Genomic DNA, 19,510 nt, shown 5'->3' on the forward strand with positions numbered 1-19,510 from the left:
TCCAGAGTCCTCTTACTGACCTTGTACCCAGCCTCCAAAGGCAGAAAGTCATAGCCCAGGATCCCCCAGTGAGAGGCTGGGCACATGGCTCCTGCATCTCTAGAGTACTTTCTGGGCTGGCTAACCAGCTCTGTAGGTAGTAAGACTTGCTACCAAGTCTGATGACCTAAATTCAATCCCTAGGACCACAAGAAAGAAGTGATGTGCACCACTGCACAGACAACCCACCCCCCAACATATAATTTAATAAAATGTAATGAGATTTTGGATTCTTAGTACTGCAAAAATAAGCCAGACATGATGGCAAGCTTGTAGTACCAGCTATTCAGAAGGTTGAGGCAGGAGGATCACCGGTATCCAGCAGTCCCCAAATTAGCCTAGACTACACTGCAAGACCCTGTCTCTGAGGTAAGCAAAGGATGCAGGATGTGTACAGGTGCTACGCCAACTTCAGGGAACTTTATAGACAGGAAGTTGAAGCATGGGTGTGAGTTTCTGGTGAGCAGGTGTAGGGTGTGACTAAAAGATCTTACATACCATTCTGCATCTTCCTAGACAGGCTGGACACAGTAGGGCTCCCCAACATCCTAGCTGAGATCAGAACAGCTTTGGGTGACAGGCACACTGCTGCCTAGACATTAATCCCCAAGGCTGGGCCAGGTGAATACTGGAGTTGGCCAGAGGGTCAAGAAAAGGCAAGGGTAGGATATGCAGGGGTTCTGAGGATATGCAGGACAGCTGTGTAACAATCCAGGGAAACTTACTGTCCATCTCTGAACTTTTTTTAAGGATTTTGGGAAAACAGATTTTTAGTTCCATCCCAGAACCGCTAAACATTTTTTTTTAAAAGAACAAGATACGATGTAGCTAGTACACCTGCCATCCCAACACTTTGAGAGGTGAAGGCAGAAGGAGGGGGACTTGAAGATTAGCTATGAAACCCTCCCTCAAAACAACTTCCCCAGAGAACTAGGCACTGCATGAATCATGACCCTTCTGCTGGCCATGCAGGTGGCATGAGGTCACAGGTTTGGAAATAAGGTGGTCAAAGTGATCCAGACTCCCAGAAGCAGGACAAAGCCCAGGCCAGTGCTCATAGGTCAGCCCTCAGCCCAGGGTCTCAGATGTAACCTGACAGAGTCTATAGTCACTGCTGTCGTGAACTGCAGCACTGTCTCAGACCAGCCTTCTTGATCTTCAGACACAGGGACCTGCTCAGGTGACCATCATTGCTGTACAACTCAAAAAAGTCACACAAACCCCCCCCCCCCAATCTTCTCCTGTGACCATGGCTGTACAGTTGTCCACCCTTCTTGTAGAACCCAAGGCTTCACACATGCTAGGACAGGGACTCTTGAAATCATAACACTCACCAAATGAAAATGACCCCAGAGTCCACAGGACCCCAACATGGCCCAACCCCAGGCAGGAAATGAAAGCGCTGAGTCCTCTCAAGTCAGCTCAGCTGTATGTGAACAGGCACAGGCTGTCAACCGCTCCTTAGAGCAGCTTTGTGGGAGACTGGCTCAGTTGTGACTCAGGGCTTCTCAGTTTCATCAGAAAGAGGCCTGGGAAGCAGTAGGGTGCGAGGTGAGGCTTTATTTAATTCACTGTGGGGGAGCCTGGACAGAGGGTGCAGGCGGGCAGGAAGGAATGGTAGTGCTGCCCCCAGGCCTACTGAGAGGGAAAACTGAGGCTGCCCCAGCTGAGGCCTGACCCCAGAGGACAGGGTTGTAGGAGAGAGACAACTGGGTCTGGAGGAACAGGGCCCCTCCCTTTGGGCTGCACCCCATGCCCCTGCTTCAGGGTCTCAGTCCTTCCTGCTTGTTGGGGTATGTGACCCTCAATCCTTGCTCCCCCAACCCATAGGAGGCATCTCAGCCAGGGAGGGCAGTAGACAGGGAGCTTGGGGAAGTTAGGGAGCACAGGTTGGGGTCCAGGTGCGCAGCAGGGACAGTCAGTTCCTGGCAGCAATGACCACAGAGAGAGCCACGCCCCCCAGGGCCACAGCAGTCGCCCCAAACAGCCATTTCCACGGGATGGACTGTGGATAAAGGGAAGGATGAGAGCTGGCTGCAGAGCCAAAGCCACTGCGACGATCCACACGGCCTCCTAGCCAGCATCCGGACCATGCACACAGACCTAAACCAAATACCTACTCCTCTAGTGGATTTCCTTCCTCTGCCTGAGCCTCCAACCCACACACACCACGAGTCCTGAAGGTCCAGAGAGTCCCATCTTCTGCCTGGCCGGGCTAATGTCCCCAGCACCACCCTCCAGCCCAGCAAGCCCACGCTGGCTCACCCAGGCCCCTTTGCCCGGACACTTGGCAGGCAGCCGGCTGGGGTTGCCTAGCATCTTTCGGTACAGGGCGGTCTCTGTACTCCGCTGTGCAGCACGCTTCTTTACCAGCTTTGAGAGCTCTGCGTGGATCGTCTGTGGGAGGTGGGTGGGAGCGGGTGAGCACGTGCAGGAGGTAGCTGACTTGCCTGTCATCACTACTGCTCCCTTCTAGTAGGTTCCAAAGTTTGTCAAGTGTTGGGGCTCCCAAGACTCAGTGGCTCTACCTGCCCCCATGGCTCTAACAAAGTGGGACTGCTGTCTCACTCCTAGGCAATCCAGAAGACACAACTGCAATAATGACCAGAGGCAGACAGCTACAGGGACTTGCCAGCCCAGCCCAGCAGAGTTCTGCTTACCTTGTTGGAAGGTTCCAGCTTCAGGGCAGCCCTCAGGATGGGGATGGCCTCACTATACTCACCCTGCTGAGCCAGCACCTATGGGAGAGAGGCACCCACTCTCTGCATTTGCCCGGAGCACACTCCCCTCTGCCCTGCAATGATACTCTGATCTCAAGCCACTGCTTGGTGCTGGTATCACTGTTGCACTAGGACAAGGGACTTGGGGACAGGCACCTCAGATTACAGGAGCCTCAGGTAAGACTCACTATCCCATGGTACTATGAACCCCATTGGATTTGAAGGCACCTTTCCTGATGGGACAATTCCAACAGCCAATCATCTTTCTGGATTTTTCCGCTATAGCCCAGGAGGACCTAGATCACGTGGCAATCCTCCTGCCTCAGTCTCCTGGGTGCTGGGACTTATGGCCTACACTGCTGTCTGGCTGCAATCCATCTTTAGGCTTCAGCTGTGTGGCTGGGCCACAGGGCCTGTGTTTAACAACTGAGGCTCCTAGAACAGCACAGCTGACTTCCCTGCAGAAGCCTGCACACCCCAGGTGTCTCCGCCTCAGTTTCCTTGGCCTATGCAAGCCCTAGGGCTGCACCACCACAAAACGTGCACCAAGCAAAGAGGGAGCCATGCAGGGCCAGACAACCAGGACTGAGCGGACAGTCTGTGCAGAATGGCTGGCCTAGAAACTAGTGGAGAAAAGAGGCTGTGTCCTCAGCCCGGCCTGCACATTCCCAGTCTATAGTGCCCACGGCTGGTGCAACCTGGGCAGAAGAGACAGCATGGGAGCAGAGACACATGGCTTAGGGCTCTCAAGCCATGATATGACAAAAGCCAGTTTTCCCTCTGGAGAAGATGGCAGCCAAAGAGGATCGTATACAAGAAGCATTCGCCACAAACTGTGGGACTCCCAAGACTGGGAGGCGTCATATGGCTGCAAACGTACCTTGCCCTTGCGGAACAGTGCCTTGATGTTGTCCGGCTGGTGCTCCAGCACCTGGCTACAGGAGCGCAGCGCTGCCCGGTAGTGGTCCAGCTTTAGTTGTGACGCCGCGAGGTTGTTCAGACATTTCACCTTTAGCTGCAGCAGCTCCTCCTCCTCCTCACAGGTCATGTCCACTGTAGGGGAGGGGGTCACTGGGAAATAGGCACGCCTGCCCCTGGGGTAGACACCACCAGACCCCTCAGAGGCCACCTAAGTCCTTAAGCCATAGTTAGGGTCTCAAGCACCTATGGACGGCCTCCAACTCACTATGTAGTCATGAATGACGTTGAACTCCTAACCTTCCTTTGGCCACCTCCATGTTAAGCTGACAGGCCCGTGCCACCAAGGGCTTGTGTGCAAGCATGGGGATGTGACTTCAGACCCCAGTGCTCACTCAGGAGTCAAGTGCAATGTACATGTGTGTAATCTCAGCACTGGGGGACAGGCGGGCATGGCCACTCACTGAGCTCTGGGTCCAATGACATGTCAGAAAATGTGGGCAGCAGCTGAGAAAAACACCAGGTGGTCACCTCTGACCCTCAGTGCAATGAACACAGGCGCGCACGCACGCACGCACGCACACACACACACACACACACGCACATACACACACATGCACACTAAGACACTCTAAAGGGTCTTGCTATATAACCCAGACTAGACTATAATTGGTCATCCTCCTGCCTCAGCTTCTGACCATACATACACCACCTGGAAGGAGTCACTGACCTACAGGTTATAGATGGCAGGAAATATGTATATATTCTGGAATATTCTAGAACGTTCTATGGCCCAAATGATGGTACAGAGGTATGGCCACTCTACATGCTAGCTAGATGGCTCGGCAGGTGAATGTCCTTGCTGCAAAGGCTGACAAACTGAGTTTTGAGCCCCTTCCATACAATGAAAGGACAGAACTGCCTTCTCCAACTTGTCCTCTGACTTGCACATGCACACACACTCCCCAGGTAACTGGTCACCTTTGGCGTTGGAGGTGATGGCCTTGATGGCCAGGTCATAGGAGTTGGCAGCCAGCACAAAGTCAGCACGCTGGTAGTGGGCATTGCCGCACTCCCGCTTGCGGTTGGCCAGGGCTACACGCTCCTGCCCACTCAGCATCTCCAGGTCCGGTCCATCCTCTGCTGTCTTCAGGGTGACTTCCAGGCACAGGGCTGCGTGGGGGGGGATGTATGGGCTCCTGCTGGGGAGGTGGCCAACAGGGGTCACTCAGACCTGGCAACCAGGCTACAGCCACCACTGCACCCTCCTTGCCAGGCTGAATCTGAGGCAGGAAGGCCAGGCCTCAAGTCCGAGGGGGTCCCCACGTCAATCACCCAACACAGTCTGAGACATTATCCTGGAGCCAGTGATTTGGCCAGCCTAAACCTCAGTTTTCCTTCTTATGAAATGGGAAGGATTGTGGGCATGGTTAAATGCACAGGCCGGCTCTCACCTGCCCTGGGGACCGTAGCAGTACTTGGAGTCAGCAGTGACCATGGCTGTCTCGCCCACATCCATGAGCGGGACGCTGAGGTCCAGGGCCTGGAGGACAGCCAGTGTCACAAGAGCACAGGCCCTGTGATGGGCCACCCACCTGCCCACCCAGCCCCCACCTGGATAACATCGCAGTCTCCCAGCGTGAAGGCCAGTTCGGGCTCTTCCTGTACGCGGGTGCCATTCTCCAGGGACATCTGAAGGTGTACGGTCACCACCTGGCCCTTGAGTGGGCGGCTGGAGCCTGTTGGGCCTGGGACCAGTGTCTTCTTTCGCAGCAATCCGTTCCCTGCAGGGGCCAGGGTGTGAGTCTCTGCTCTACCCAGCCACCTTCAGGTGCAGTGAACAACCCGTGCCACTGTAACACTGGGATGGAACCAAGGCCCTGTGCATCTTCCACCAGTGCTCTGCCCCAACAGGGCAGAGTTAGGAATGGCATGCCAAGGCTGGAGCTGGAGACTGACTCCATGGAACACAGCTGGCTTGACCTGCTCTTCTCCTCAGACAGCGCAAACAGCTAGCTGAATATGCCTTTCACCTTGTACCCAACATGCCTGGCCAACATGGCTGTTCTAAACTTTTTTTTTTTTAATTAAATGTGTTTATTTTTTTTTTTTAATTTTCATGTGTGCAGTGCTGGCAGAGTTCAGAAGAGGGCGCCAGATACCCTCAAACTGGAGTTACACACACTTGTGAGCAGCCGTGTGAGTGCCAGGGATTGAATCCACAGCTTCTAGAAGAGCAGTCAGTGCTCTTAACCACTAAGCCATCTCTCCAGCTCCTGCAGGTCAAGATTTTAAGAAACTCTTCCTAGAATGCCCTAGTGAGAGGTTGGGGGTGAGCCCCAGTGGTAGAGTCTCTGCCTGGCATGCAGGGGCCCTGGCTTCTACTTCCTAGCTCCCCTGTTGGGACTATCCAGAGACAGCACTTAGGAGAAAATTGGACGCTGTGGAACAAGAGAAGGGTAAACAGCAGAACCAGATGCTCTGTCGGGCTGGCCCATAGTTTTTAAGACTCTGTCACATGTCTAGACAAATGCTTAGGGAAGATGTAGCTGAAGTTGTCTTAGGAACCCAGTGCAAAGGCTGTGTGACTTCAGGAAGGTGACTCAGCCTCTCTGAGCTGCTGTTACCAGCACTGGGGGGTAAAAGGCAACCTGTTACAAATCGTGTGTGCATGCCAAGATATGAGCTGGCAGACAGAGTTCACAAACACACTGGTATCGGGACATCTCAGAAGCCAGCCACATAGCATAGGCCTGTGAGACCATGCGAGGCCAGTGAGCCTCAGACAGTGACTCAGGAAGATCCAGAGTCCAGACCCGGCTTGGACTGTAGCATGAGTTCAAGGCCAGCCAGGGTTTCAAAGTAAGGTTATCTCAAAATAAACAAATAAAAACCAGCCATTGATGTCCTAATGTCACTTCCAACCCATACAGAGAGGGGAAACAAAGTTCAAAAGACCAGAAGTCCCTGGGTCAAGGTGCCTCTGACCAGCCCAGCACACTTACCCAGAATGTCCAGCCACTCTTCTGGGGCTGGGGCTGGGGCTGGCTCAGGCTCTGTGGCCGCCAGGAACTCCCGAGCCAGGGCTCCAGGCTGCTCAGCCTCCTCCACTGCAGGCTGTCCCATGTCCTCTAGTGGTGGCAGCCCACTTAGGTCACCATCCTCCTCCTCTGCGTCATCAACCCCATCAAGCACCTCAAAGCCCTCCAGGAGAGGGGCCCCAGGGAGTAGCAGGGCAGACGGATCAGAGGGCTCAGCCCAGGACGCCATGCTGCTGGGGGATCAGGAACTGGCCCTAGGGGGACAGTCAAGCATGACAGTGATGACCCCATCTAGGCAGCCCCATCTCACCGAAGCTCCAGTTCTCTACAACTGGCATCATGTATACACTGGGCATCCCACCAACCTGGCTTGTTCCAAGAAGGAACATACAGACCTCACACTCCGCGCCACAAACTGCAGCTGGGTTAGCTGTTATTAGAACTAATTATCGTGGAGTCTTTATAAACACAGAAAGTTGGAAAACCCTAGCTGACACACAAAAAAAGATCCAACAGACACAGAAAGACAAAGTCACTTGGCCAGGGTCAGAAAACAAGTCACTTAACAACAGAAGGGCCAAGCTATTGAACTGAATGTCAAGAAAAGGGTGTTGGGGTGATTGAGGCAGTGGGGACAGTCATTGAGGCCTTGGGACAGCAATTTTTAGGTCACTTGAGAAAAGTGAGTTTTTAGTAGAGGTTCTAGCCTCTGGCTACCTTGTTTGCTAAAAGCTCCAGCAGTAAAGAATTGGTGGCAGATACTTCATGTCTCTTGCTCGTACCTTGAAGGTACTGAATCTCCCAACAAGGACCATGGCTCCAGCCTGCCTCTATCATCAAGCCTGCCTCCAGCTTTTAATCATAGTAGGGCACTGGGGAGACAGCTCAGGCAACAGGGCACTTGTCTACCAAGCACAAAACCCGGAGTTCTATCCCCAGCACTGCGGAAACCAGGTATCAGCAAATGCCTTTCATCCCAGCAATCAGGAGGTGGAGGAAGGATGATCAGGTATTCAAGACCATGGAATTCATGGGTTACATGAAACCCTGTCTCAACCAACTGAAAGCATAAGCTAGGGTTGTAATTCGGTGGACGAGCGTTCTCCTAGTAAGCACAACGCTTTAGAATCAGCACCCCTGTAAACCTGGTGTGGCAGTGCACGCCTGTCATCCAGCTCTTGGGAAGTTGAGACAGGAAGGCCAGCCTGAACTACACAGCCACTTGGCAGACTAGCTTAGAATAGGGAGACCCAATCTCAAAATTAAATAAAAGCCAAATAGTAGTGGGAACACCAATATGGAATCTTGCACCGTCTCCCTGGCCCCAGGCCTCTCTGCGGAGGCCCCCAACCCAGCTGCAGAACCCTACTTAGCTATAAGGCCCTCTACTTAAACCCCAGGAAGCCCCGGAGCCCTGCGACCCTCACCTGCGGGGCTCCTTCCGGGATCCGGCCCCGACCGGAGACCCTCCCGCCCCGAGCCCCCACAATGCCCCGCGCGCCCCGCACCCCAACGCCGCCCCGCGCCCGGTCGACACTACCGCCCCGGGAGGCCCCGGCCCCCGCAGTCTCGGGAGGCCTCCGCCCCGGGAACCTCGGCCTCCTCGCTACGCCCGGTCACACGTGCCTGTGGCTCGGGGACCCCACTTGGGGTCCTGTGCCCCCCTCCCCGCCCCCAGCCGCGGCCGCCGCGCCTCGGGAAACAGCTTCTGATGCCCCGCCCCGCCCCCTCACACCCATTGGCTAGTCACCCTGCGTCTGTCGCGCTTATTGGCTTGTGCATAAGTCCGTCTCGCGCCCTCGACACCGCCTTCTTCCTGGTAAGCTCCGCTACCCGTTCTTAAAGGGGCTCTAGCCTCTAGGTGGAGGGGCTGTTGGGCGTGGGAGGTGGGAACGCAATGGGCTGGGCCTCAGCAGGAGAGGGTAGCAGCACATCCAGATTTGAGTTCACACCGGCGCGGGCTTCCTCCTGCGCAAGTCCGAGTTAGAAATAAACAAGAAATACTGCAGCTCATGAACGGCCAGTTTGGGGGCTCTTTGGAAAACAGTAATTTTTTTCATAATTTTACTTAATACATTATTTCATGTCCTCTTTTCCCCTCCCCCTCTCTTTTTCTGGGGCATGGGAGCGAGCATCTCTCTGTAGTCCTGGCTGTCCTGGACGCAGCACGTTTATCAGACCAGGCTGGCCTTGAACTCATGGAGAGCATACTGCCTCTGTCTGCTACTGGGATTAAAGGTGTGTGCTACCACACACGTCTCAACTGTTTTATTGTAGTATTCTCTTTTGTTTCATGTTTTAGATTGTATTTTAGGTAGCCAGGGTCTGATCATGTGTAGCCCAAGTTGGCAGCAGTTTTCCTGCCTCAACTCCCTTATTGCTGGGAGCCACCACTCCTAACTACAAAGTGTTTAACTAGCTTGCTTGTGGGGTTCTGGGGTCTTGTATGACTGCTTACTAAGTTACCTTGAAAGTACAGACGTGGTCAGGAAGCCAGGCAAGGCGCTTGCCTGTCTTCTCAGCACTTGATAAGTGGGGATTAGAGGATCAGAAGTTCACGACCAGACTTGGCTACATTGCACTGTCTAAGAGAACAGTAGCTCAAAGCAGAAGGACAGTGACAAGTCCAAGTGGACACTGTACGGCCACCAGCCATTATTTTCTAGTTCCAAGATAGTCACCTGCGGCACACAGGTGTTCGGTAACTGCCTGCTCTCCATGCAGGCTCTGCCAGAGGGCGCTAAGGTGCCAGGGAGAAGGCAGTGCCTCTCACTAGAAGGGGCTTATCTACTCTCCCTGAGCCGTCCCCTTTCAAGAATGATCCTCTAATTCTTTCATTTGATATGAAAGAAACCATGAGCTAGTTCCAGTTCTGAGGGATTTGAACCTGGCTATACCTGAAACCCAGTGTTTTTTTGTTTTGTTTTTTGTTGTTCTTTGGTTCTAGTAGTACTTGAAATGGGATCTTTGCACATGTTAGGTGGGTGCTCAGTTGAGCACTGTAGACCTCAGTGTGTCTTTTTTTTTAACATGCAGGGATATATATAATATATATATTATGTTATACATGTATAATATATATAATATACATATATATGATATATGTATATAGGGAACATGCACCCTGGTACACAAGTGAACGCCAAAGGACAATTTGCAAGAATGAGTTCTGTCAGCCGGGCGGTGGCGGCGCACGCCTTTAATCCCAGCACTTGGGAGGCAGAGGCAGGTGGATTTCTGAGTTTGAGGCCAGTCTGGTCTACAGAGTGAGTTCCAGGACAGCCAGGGCTACACAGAGAAACCAGGATGGCCAGGAGTTTAAGGGTAACCTCAGCTACATGGTAAGCTGGAATCCAGCCTGGGTACATATGACCTTGTGTTTTTATTTTTCGAGACAGGGTTTCCTTGGGTAGCCCTGGATGAATAAATAGTACATTTAATTGCTCACTTGCAGATTGCTTAGGAGTTACGTTTGGGACACTGCGCATGCGCATACATCGCCCTGTGATTGGTCATCGTTTTGACGTTCGGGTTAAGTGTTTCTTCGTTTTGGTCCTTCCCCCTTGCTGCCAGTATGCGCAGGCTCCTAGGCGCCTGGAGAGGAGCTCATGGACGCTCTGTGATGACGTATGCTAGCGGGCGCCATCCCGGAAGCGTGAGCCAGGCCGCCAGATGTGCAGGTGCCGAGGCCGGAGAAGCCGGAGCCGGGGCAGGGCGGGACCGCGGGGTGCCAGGAGGCCGAGGCGGGAAGGGAGGGCCCATTATAGCTCTGGGACTGACACAGCCTGTTTTCCGGATGCGCAGCGGCAGCGCGGGCAAATCTAGATGGGAACCCTAGTTATGTGACCGTCCGCAACTGGGAGCCCTGAGCAGCTTGGAGTGCTTCAGTGCCTCAGTTTCCCCGCTCGAAGGGGCGGGGACTCCGTGTATGTTGAGCCCCGCCTTATCCGGTTTGGTTCTGTTGTTGTTGTTGTTTCCCTTTTAGAGTTTGGCCGCAAAGTTGAAGTTGGTTAGAGGACTCAGGCGGGACGGCTCCTTGTGACCTTGAGGCACATTCCAGTCAGCCTGGCATTCCTGGGGGAGAGTTAGTGTTTTTTTCAGATAATAGTTCAAATTAGCCTGCAATTCCTAGTAATCCTCCTGCCTCAGCCACCCAAGTACAAGGAGAAAGTCATTAAATTCTTGAGATAGCAGCCCAGACTGGCCCCATCTCCTTGAAATGCACCTTCCTCAGTCTCTGGAGTACTGGGATGACAAAGTGAATTACCCCATCTGACTTGCATTGAATCTTGTTTTGGGTCAGGGTCTGATTTGTCCCAGGCTAGCCTGGAACTCACAAAGCAAAGGATGACCTGAAACTTCTGAGCTTCCTGTCTTCTCTAGCACTGTACACGGGAATTTACCACACCCGACTCGTATTTGTTTATTTAGAGACAGTCTTATGTGTCTCAATCTGGTCTCGAACTCACTATGTAGCCCAGATTAACCTTGAATTTACAACAGTTTTTTAGTCACCTGAGTGCCAGAATGACAAACATGAGCTGTCAAACCAGGCTTCTGTTTTAAAATAAGGTCCCATGCATCTTAGGGTGGCCCAGATCTCAGTATGTACAATCCAAATGGAACTTAAGTCCTGAGGGACCCAGGGTTTCCTCCTGCATGCTACTCGTTCAGCCCCAGACCAGGACTAATATCTGATCTAAAACAAAATTTCTGCAATCAAAATTCTGCATGAGAGATGCTAGCTGTTAACCTAGTTGTTCACTATGCCCTTTAACCACAAGTCATTTTTCTTCTTTTTAAGACAGTTTACGCTTTATTTTGGAAAAATGTGAGCATGCACTTTCTTGTGCAGGGGACAACTTGCAAGGGTTTTCTGCCAGGTGTGTCCCAGGGCTTGAACTGGAGTCCTCAGTTTAGACAGCAAATATTTTATGGCAATGAACTGAATCATCTCACATGCCATCCACCTGAAACAGGGCAGTCTTCCTATGTTGCCTAGGTTGGCTTGGAAAGCTCTGTGAAGTTCTGGTTGGACATGAAGGTTGGATCTTTTAAAATTACTCTTTTCCCCTTGTGCTGGGCTCTAAAACTCTGTTTTTGTCCATGGTCATGCTTGATTACTGGGTGACTGGACTTGGTGTGCTTGTTGGATGGAAGGGGCTGTCCCCACCCATATCTAGTTTCTTTTCTTTCTTCTTCATTTTGTTTTTGTTTTTGAGACAGGGTTTCTCTGTGTAGTCCTGGCTGTCCTGGAACTCACTCTGTAGACCAGGCTGGTCTTGAATTCACAGAGATCTACCTGTCTCTGTTTCCTGAGTGCTGGGATCAAAGGCGTGCACCACCACTGCCCTGTCCCTTGCTAGTTTCTAGAAGACGCAGGGCTGTACTACACTAGACATATTAAGGCCACAGATACTCCTGGTGCTTTGGAGGAAAGAAATGTGAGAAAGTGAGGTGATTCCCAGAGACAAAGTCTATATTAAGTCCAAGATAATCAGGAGACTGGAGAGATGGCTCAGTGGTTAAGAATGCTGGCTGCTCTTCCAAAGGTCCTGAGTTCAATTCCCAGCAACCACATGGTGGCTCACAACCATCTGTATTGGGATCTGATGCCCTCTACTGGCATGCAGGTGTACATGCAGATAGAGCACTCACACATAAAATAAATAAAATTTTAAAAAAGTTAATCAGAAGCAGGGCTGAGTAACCACAGGCCCTCATGTGTAGAACATGTGCGAGGTCTTCTGTTCCAGCCACAGCAATTTGACCAAAGAGATGGCCCAGCCTGGTCTACAAAACAAGTTGCAGTCCATCCAGGGCTACAGGGTTAGATTGTGTCTCAGAACACTAAATATGTATAGTTTTGGGTTTTGGGTATTTTGTTTTGTTTCCTTCCAAGATAGAGTTTCTCTGTATAGCCCTAGCTGTCATAGGCTACCAACATGGTAGAAACAGAACCAACTCCCAAAGTTGCCCTCTGACATTCACATGCATACCATACACAGTACATACATGCACTCATACATATGTATGAAAACCAGGTGCCAGCACTCAGGAGGTAAGGCAGGAAAATCAGGAAGTCATGGTTGTCCTCAGCTAAAGTTGGGGCCATTGTGGGCTCCATAGAGAGTTGGAGCCGGCCTGTGCTACACAGTGTGGCCCTGTCTTGAAGGGTCTGGACGGTGCGCTTGCCGCACTGGCTGAGCTGACGACATGCTTAGGGACCCAGGTTTGGTCTCTAGAACCTATACACAGAGCTGGGCTCAGCGATCATGGGGTGGGGAGCAGGTACGGGAAGCAGACCCAGGAAGCTGGTGGAAGAATGGATCTGCAGAGATGCCACAGAGTACTTGCTGGACTGGAAGAGGACCTGAGTTTTGTGTGGTGTCTATGGCCACCTGTAGTGAGCCTAGAGTCTATCCAAGAGGAAAGCAGTCTCTGTAGTCTGTAGTCTGTCATGTGAGCACTATAGCATGTGGGTGTTCCATAGAAAACACTGACCTGAAGCTGGATAGGCATGAAGCTTGAGAGGAGGTGGAGTGGCCTACAGAATCTAGTGTGAACTTTGAAAGGAATGACATACCCAGCTGCTGTGCCTGTGGACAGCTCTGGGGTTTGGCTTATTGTGAGCTATGGAGGGTGGCAAAGTGAAGACCTCATTTTTCAGCCCCAGGTAGCTTAGGTCTCTGTCCTCCTGCCTCGGCTTCCTGAATGCTGGAATCAACAAGTGTGCTAGCATGCTCAGCCCTCCAGGCTTATGTTTTCTGGGGATGTGTTCCTGTTAGGCCCCTCAATCACCTGTTTCCAGCTGGGGTGATGTGTTAGGGGTCATGATGGGCTCTTGACGTCCTCACCTGTCTGTTCTGGTCATTTCAGGCATAGGAGGCTGAGGAGAAAGAGATGGACACCCCAGACTCAGCCTCAAGGGTCTTCTGTGGCCGCTTCCTCAGCATGGTGAACACTGATGACGTCAATGCCATAATTCTGGCCCAGAAGAACATGTGAGCAGCCATGGGAGGCACGGGAAGGGTCCTACTGTCTCCCCCAAATCCTGCCCCCAGACCCAGAGATGTGATAGAATAAAGACATGAACTTCCTGCTCCAAGCCTTGGCATAGGCGCGGATCTTAGAGCTGTGCATGACAGGGCCAAGTGCTTCCTGTCCCCAGGGCTGGGAGGGCTGGAGGGACAGGGGTACTCAGAGGAGCTTCTGGGCTGGCTTTTGGCATTGACACCCAGAGCCCAGTCTGGGTATGCAGGGAAACTGGTTCAGGATGCTTTGCTCCCTTGCTGGGACAGCCTCACCCTGAATTTACCTCGGCTTTTGAAGGTGACTTGGTGGTGAGTATTTGCCAAGCATATAGATGTTCCAAGTCCATTCCGGTGGCTGGCCCTCCCAGTTTCATGTTCACGACACAGCCTGCAGCCAGAGGTAGCAGTCTTCTTCTGGGGCTCTCCACCTTGGATTAGTTACTTAGTTATTTTTTGTTTGGGTGTTTTGTTTTGTTTTAAGTTTTGCCATCATGCCCAGGACTCTCTCCTGGTTCTTTAGGTTAGGTTCAGATATGGCCATGTAAACTTCGAGAATAACAGTGACAAAATCAAACAGGAACCATCCTGGCCTTTGGGAGTAACTTGGGGTTTGCACAGTGTAACAACGAGCAGTCAGCTTGAGGACTGAGTGATTCTGAGAAAGTCCATCAGTTTCCTGTTGATGTGACAAAATGCAGGAGGTGGTACCTACAGAGGAGAGGCTTTCTGACATAGAATACAGGAGGTGGTACCTACAGAGGAGAGGCTTTCTGACATAGAATGCAGGAGGTGGTACCTACAGAGGAGAGGCTTTCTGACATAGAATACAGGAGGTGGTACCTACAGAGGAGAGGCTTTCTGACATAGAATGCAGGAGGTGGTACCTACAGAGGAGAGGCTTTCTGACATAGAATGCAGGAGGTGGTACCTACAGAGGAGAGGCTTTCTGACATAGAATGCAGGAGGTGGTACCTACAGAGGAGAGGCTTTCTGACATAGAATGCAGGAGGTGGTACCTACAGAGGAGAGGCTTTCTGACATAGAATGCAGGAGGTGGTACCTACAGAGGAGAGGCTTTCTGACAGAATACAGGAGGTGGTACCTACAGAGGAGAAGCTTTCTGACATAGAATGCAGGAGGTGGTACCTACAGAGGAGAGGCTTTCTGACATAGAATGCAGAAGGTGGTACCTACAGAGGAGAGGCTTTCTGACATAGAATGCAGGAGGTGGTACCTACAGAGGAGAGGCTTTCTGACAGAATACAGGAGGTGGTACCTACAGAGGAGAAGCTTTCTGACATAGAATGCAGGAGGTGGTACCTACAGAGGAGAGGCTTTCTGACATAGAATGCAGGAGGTGGTACCTACAGAGGAGAGGCTTTCTGACATAGAATGCAGGAGGTGGTACCTACAGAGGAGAGGCTTTCTGACTTAGATTTCTTTTTGGTTTTTTTTTTTTTTTTTTTTTTTGGTTTTTTTTTTTGTTTTTGTTTTTTGAGACAGGGTTTCTCTGTGCAGTCGTGGCTGTCCTGGAACTCACTCGGTAGACCAGGCTGGCCTCAAACTCAGAAATCCGCTTGCCTCTGCCTCCCAAGTGCTGGGATTAAAGGCGTGCGCCACCACCGCCCGGCTTGACTTAGATTTCTATTCATCTTTTGAAGCTGTTTGTAGCCAGGAAGCCAAGAAAGAAATGGAGGGAGAGGCTGGGTTCCCAGCATCCCCTTCACAGGTGTACCCCAATGTTCTATCCCCTCCCAATATCATACACAGCTTCAGAATACTGGCCTTGGGAAAAGTTTAAAATCTAAACTTTGGAAAAATGTGTTGGAGAGATGCAAAGTGCTTAAGAACACTGGCTGCTCTTAAGGAGGGCCAGGGGTTCCCAGCACCCACATGGCAGCACACAACTGTAACTCGTGTTCCAGGGGCTCACATCGTCTAGCCTTTGTAGGCAACATGTTCCACAAAGGCCAAACATGTAATAGAAAGTAAGTATGGGCCTGTCGAGGCGGCACATACCCTTAGCTCCTTCATTCATGAGCTCCAACACAGCCAAGGCTACATAGTAAGATACTTTCTCAAAAAAAAAAAAAAAAAAAATCTTAAAAATCATCAGCTAATAAAAAGGTCAGCTTTGTGGCTGGACGCAGTGGCACAAGCCTGTAATGGCAGTATTTCTCTAGAGGCAGTTTAAGGTCAGTTTAGAACATGGAGTAGGTCCCGGACCAGGCAGCATCATGTCAGAACTAATACACACTAAAGAACTCCATGAAGGATGCAGGCTGCAACAAAGAGTGCCTCTGAATAGGGCTTTCAACCGTGAGTAGGAGGGTGACCAGAACAGTAGACAGAATTCTTCAGGCCTTGCCTCTGTAACTAAATGCAGAGGCTGTGACTCTCAGGGGTTAGCTCGGGCTAAGGGGCTCCTAGGCCTGATGCAAAGGCCCTCGTCCTCTCCCCCTAGGCTGGACCGCTTTGAGAAAACCAACGAGATGCTTCTGAACTTCAACAATCTGTCTAGCGTGCGGCTACAACAGATGAGTGAGCGCTTCCTGCACCACACCCGCACCTTGGTGGACATGAAACGGGACCTGGACAGCATTTTCCGAAGGATCAGGTGGCCCCTCCCCCCAGAGCTCCTCAGCTTGTCTTACAAGCACATCTTCCCCAAGCCACTGCTCCCTAATACCCTACCATTGGTCCTTTCTCTGTCTCCAACACTCTGTAGGTGTCCAGCACCTCCACTCTGAAGCTCTGCCTGTCGCTTCCAAGACCCTACCCCAGGGACCTTTGCTAGCCTCTGCTTTCTTATACCTTTTGAAGCCACATCCTATCCCTTAAGTCCTTGCCCTCCCCTCTCCCCTTCTTCCTCCCCCTGAGGACCCTCCTCTTTTCTCCCCTGGCTCTGCCCTCTGCCTTCTCCAGCCCAGGGAATTCTGGTTGTTTTACAAGGCAGATCTGACCTCTGAGGGAGGGAGTTGGAAGTAGTGAATCTTCTCCCATACCCCTAACCCCCTCTACTCCCTCTGTAGACCAGGCTGGGACCTATCTGCCTCTGCCTCCTGAGTGCTGGGATGGAAGGCGTGGGCATTCAGTCACCCAGTGTGACTTTCCCTTTTGTTTAGTGTCTGTGTTACATAGCTGGAACCCAGTACAAGTCAGGAGAGGTTACGGTTGGGTAGACAGGCCAGGCCCTCCATCCACTTCTGGCTGGCTGGCCAGCAGAACACTGGACTCCAGTGCATCCTGGATAGAAGCAGGGTTTGGGTCAGGGCTTTCCACAATGATGCTGGCTCCTGGACCATGATAGAAGTGTGTGTTAGAGGGACACACTTCTTTGGCACTCAGCATGCTTCTTTGGGTGTACTCCACAGTCCACCTATCACTGCAGTGGGCACACCTGCAGCTAGCTGCCCAGACCCAGAACAGCCAAGAGTAACTCCTTCAAGTGCAATGAAGACAGCCCTGAACCAGGAGGTCCTAGGCTTTTCTGCCTTTTGCTGTTGTGTGATCTTAGATACATTACTTGGTCCTCTTAGGCAACATAAACAGTGCTCAGGTTGTGAGCTTTCTGTGAGCACTGGATTCAGCCACACAGAAAGGGATCCAGATCACACATGTGTCCTTTTCTTCAGCTCAAGGCTCTGGCCTGGGGACCTAAGGGGACAAAGTAAATTCTACCCAGAAGTCTTGAGATGTTCTAGACCCATCTATTTAATTCTTTTTATTAGTGTTATTTTGCTTTGTTTTTGAGGCAAGGTCTCAATGGCTATCTTGAAAGCTACAGAGATCCTCTGCCTCCCTAGTGCTCTGCTCCCATCTCCTAGTCTCCCTCTAACACACTTCTAACCCAGGACACCAGGCTACCTCTACATGAAGTTTGAGTAAGTTAGGAGCTCTTCGAGCCCCAAGAGTTACTACAGCAGCCTGTGTCCTAGATCCCCACAAAGGAGACAAAAGTCCAGTGTATCAAGTGCTGAGCCTCAGCTGTGTGACTGTGCGGGGCTGGCTACAGTCAGGGTGGGGGCTGTGTTCTCTGAAGACCCTTCCCTAGCCCATTAGACCTGGGGTACAGCACTTCGGGGCAGAGCAACCAGTAGCTAGTTCATACAGTAATAAAGCCAACTGGTAGTGATGACACATGCCTGTGCACTGGAGCTTGAGACCTGAGGAACTTGATTTCCACATCAATGGGGGCTCTGTAGTGAGGTCAAGAACAGCCTAAACTACCAGCAAGTCTTTGTCTCAAAAAGCAAAAAAGGGGTCTGAGGAAGAGACTGCTGAGTAAAGTGCTTGCCCAGCACACACATAAGTCAGGCTCAGTGGCTGTGCATACAGCTCAGTGTGGAGAGTGGGTATTGCTCTTGCAAAGGACAAGAGTTTAGTTCCCAGCACCCATGGCAGATGCTCACAATTTCCTTTGACTCCTGCTCCAGAAAATTGGAGTCAGCCTTGGGCACCTGCACACATGCATAACCACATACAGAAATCACACATAGACACACACACACGTTAAAGACAAGAAGAGCCCAGAAGAGAACGTTGCTGGGAATTGAACTCAGGATCTCTGGAAGAAGGGATAGTGCTGTTAACCACTGAGCCCCAAGATAGAAAATTTTAAAAGATTTATTTTATTTTATGTATGTGAGTACACTGTAGCTGTCTTCAGACACACAAAGAAAGGGCATCAGATCTCATTACAGATAGTAGTGAACCACCATGTGGAAGTTGAACTCAGGAACTCTGGAGTTGGACAAGCAGTCAGTGCTCTTAACCATTGAGCCATCTCTCCAGCCTGACAAAATGGAATTTTTAAATGTTGAGTGTAGGTGGTGCCTGTCATCTGGGCTCTGGGACTTGCTGACCAGACAGCCCGGTTCATGGAGGGAAAACCAAGGTGAACATGGACTGAAAAGACGCAAGGTAGAACTCTGACCCCATCACCTGGGAGCTGGGAAAGAAGGAACAAGTTAGACAGCTGCAGTCAGCTTAGGTTGCAGCCTAGGCCTCCCGTCTCCCAAAGGCTGCTGGGGCCAAGCCTAGGAAGAGAAAAGGACCCATGGGTATGGGACAGCAGGAGATAAGTGCCCAAAACACTGAGAGACAGACAGGCAGGACATAAGTGCCCAAAACACTGAGAGACAGACAGGCACTTCCCAGAGCCAGTGAGGCTTCTGCTGGTGGCTCATCCATCCATCTATCCCCTTCTCCATAGGACACTGAAGGGGAAGCTGGCCCGGCAACACCCAGAGGCCTTCAGCCGTAAGTGTGCCCCACCCCACCCTGCTGCTGGCATCTGAAGTCTGCCTGGACATCTGCCTATCCAGGGTCCCAAGGGTGGTGGGTGGAGAGGCCTCTGCAGTGGGAGACTGCAGAAGCTATGTCCTTTCTGGAGGCGGTTTCAGGAGTGAATGGTGACTGCTCTCATATCCAGAAGCCCTGTCACTCACAAGCATGTGTGAGGTAGGGGTGGAACATTCCATTTCACCAAGAGGAAACAGATCCAAAGCAGAGAGAAGTGATACTATCTGGAGTGTGAATGAAGTAGAGCCAGAATGGCTAGAAAACTAGCCAGTTCTCAGGTCTACAGCTACAGAATCACTGGGAGCCTGATACTGCCAAAGGCTCTGTCTGTTTACCTCATCTCCTGGGTGGGTTTGTCCATCCCAGTGACAGGCAGAATTCCTGGGTTTCTTTTGTTTGCATTGTGGATTTTTTGTTGGTTTGAGTTGGTTTTTTTGAGACAGGGTTTCAAAAA

The 19,510-nt window shown here is 51.5% G+C and overlaps 2 protein-coding genes across 10 annotated transcripts in view; one reads left to right on the plus strand and one right to left on the minus strand.

The window, feature by feature from the left end:
- Nucleotides 1-19,510, plus strand: part of Kxd1 (KxDL motif containing 1) — a 168,087-nt gene that overhangs the window by 147,177 nt on the left and 1,400 nt on the right. The window contains exons 1-4 of one of the 4 annotated variants that reach the window (XM_034520128.2): nucleotides 8,422-8,537; nucleotides 13,598-13,722; nucleotides 16,217-16,369; nucleotides 18,968-19,014. In XM_034520128.2, coding sequence (XP_034376019.1) covers nucleotides 13,622-13,722; nucleotides 16,217-16,369; nucleotides 18,968-19,014 — 301 coding nt within the window. In that variant the 5' untranslated portion in view covers nucleotides 8,422-8,537; nucleotides 13,598-13,621. Of the gene's footprint in view, nucleotides 1-8,421; nucleotides 8,538-10,236; nucleotides 10,399-10,468; nucleotides 10,645-13,597; nucleotides 13,723-16,216; nucleotides 16,370-18,967; nucleotides 19,015-19,510 lie in introns of those variants that run through there. The other 3 variants (XM_034520127.2, XM_076914303.1, XM_076914304.1) reach the window with 3 other exon arrangements.
- Fkbp8 (FKBP prolyl isomerase 8) lies at nucleotides 1,580-8,450 on the minus strand. Of its 6 annotated transcripts, none has more exons than XM_034520126.2 (9): nucleotides 8,345-8,450; nucleotides 6,683-6,972; nucleotides 5,292-5,461; nucleotides 5,132-5,220; nucleotides 4,659-4,876; nucleotides 3,640-3,812; nucleotides 2,700-2,777; nucleotides 2,305-2,436; nucleotides 1,580-2,044 (listed from the first exon to the last, which is right to left on the minus strand). In XM_034520126.2, the coding sequence occupies exons 2-9, from the start codon at nucleotides 6,945-6,947 to the stop codon at nucleotides 1,958-1,960; spliced, it is 1,212 nt and encodes a 403-aa protein (XP_034376017.1). In that variant the 5' UTR covers nucleotides 6,948-6,972; nucleotides 8,345-8,450; the 3' UTR covers nucleotides 1,580-1,957. The 6 variants fall into 6 exon arrangements, with proteins under 6 accessions (XP_034376017.1, XP_034376015.1, XP_076770415.1 ...); XM_034520124.2 differs by having other exon boundaries at nucleotides 4,659-4,879; XM_076914300.1 differs by having other exon boundaries at nucleotides 4,659-4,879; nucleotides 8,259-8,397.

The sequence above is a fragment of the Arvicanthis niloticus genome, chromosome 16 (assembly GCF_011762505.2).
Source record: "Arvicanthis niloticus isolate mArvNil1 chromosome 16, mArvNil1.pat.X, whole genome shotgun sequence".
In the NCBI taxonomy this organism is placed as follows: Eukaryota; Metazoa; Chordata; class Mammalia; order Rodentia; family Muridae; genus Arvicanthis; species Arvicanthis niloticus.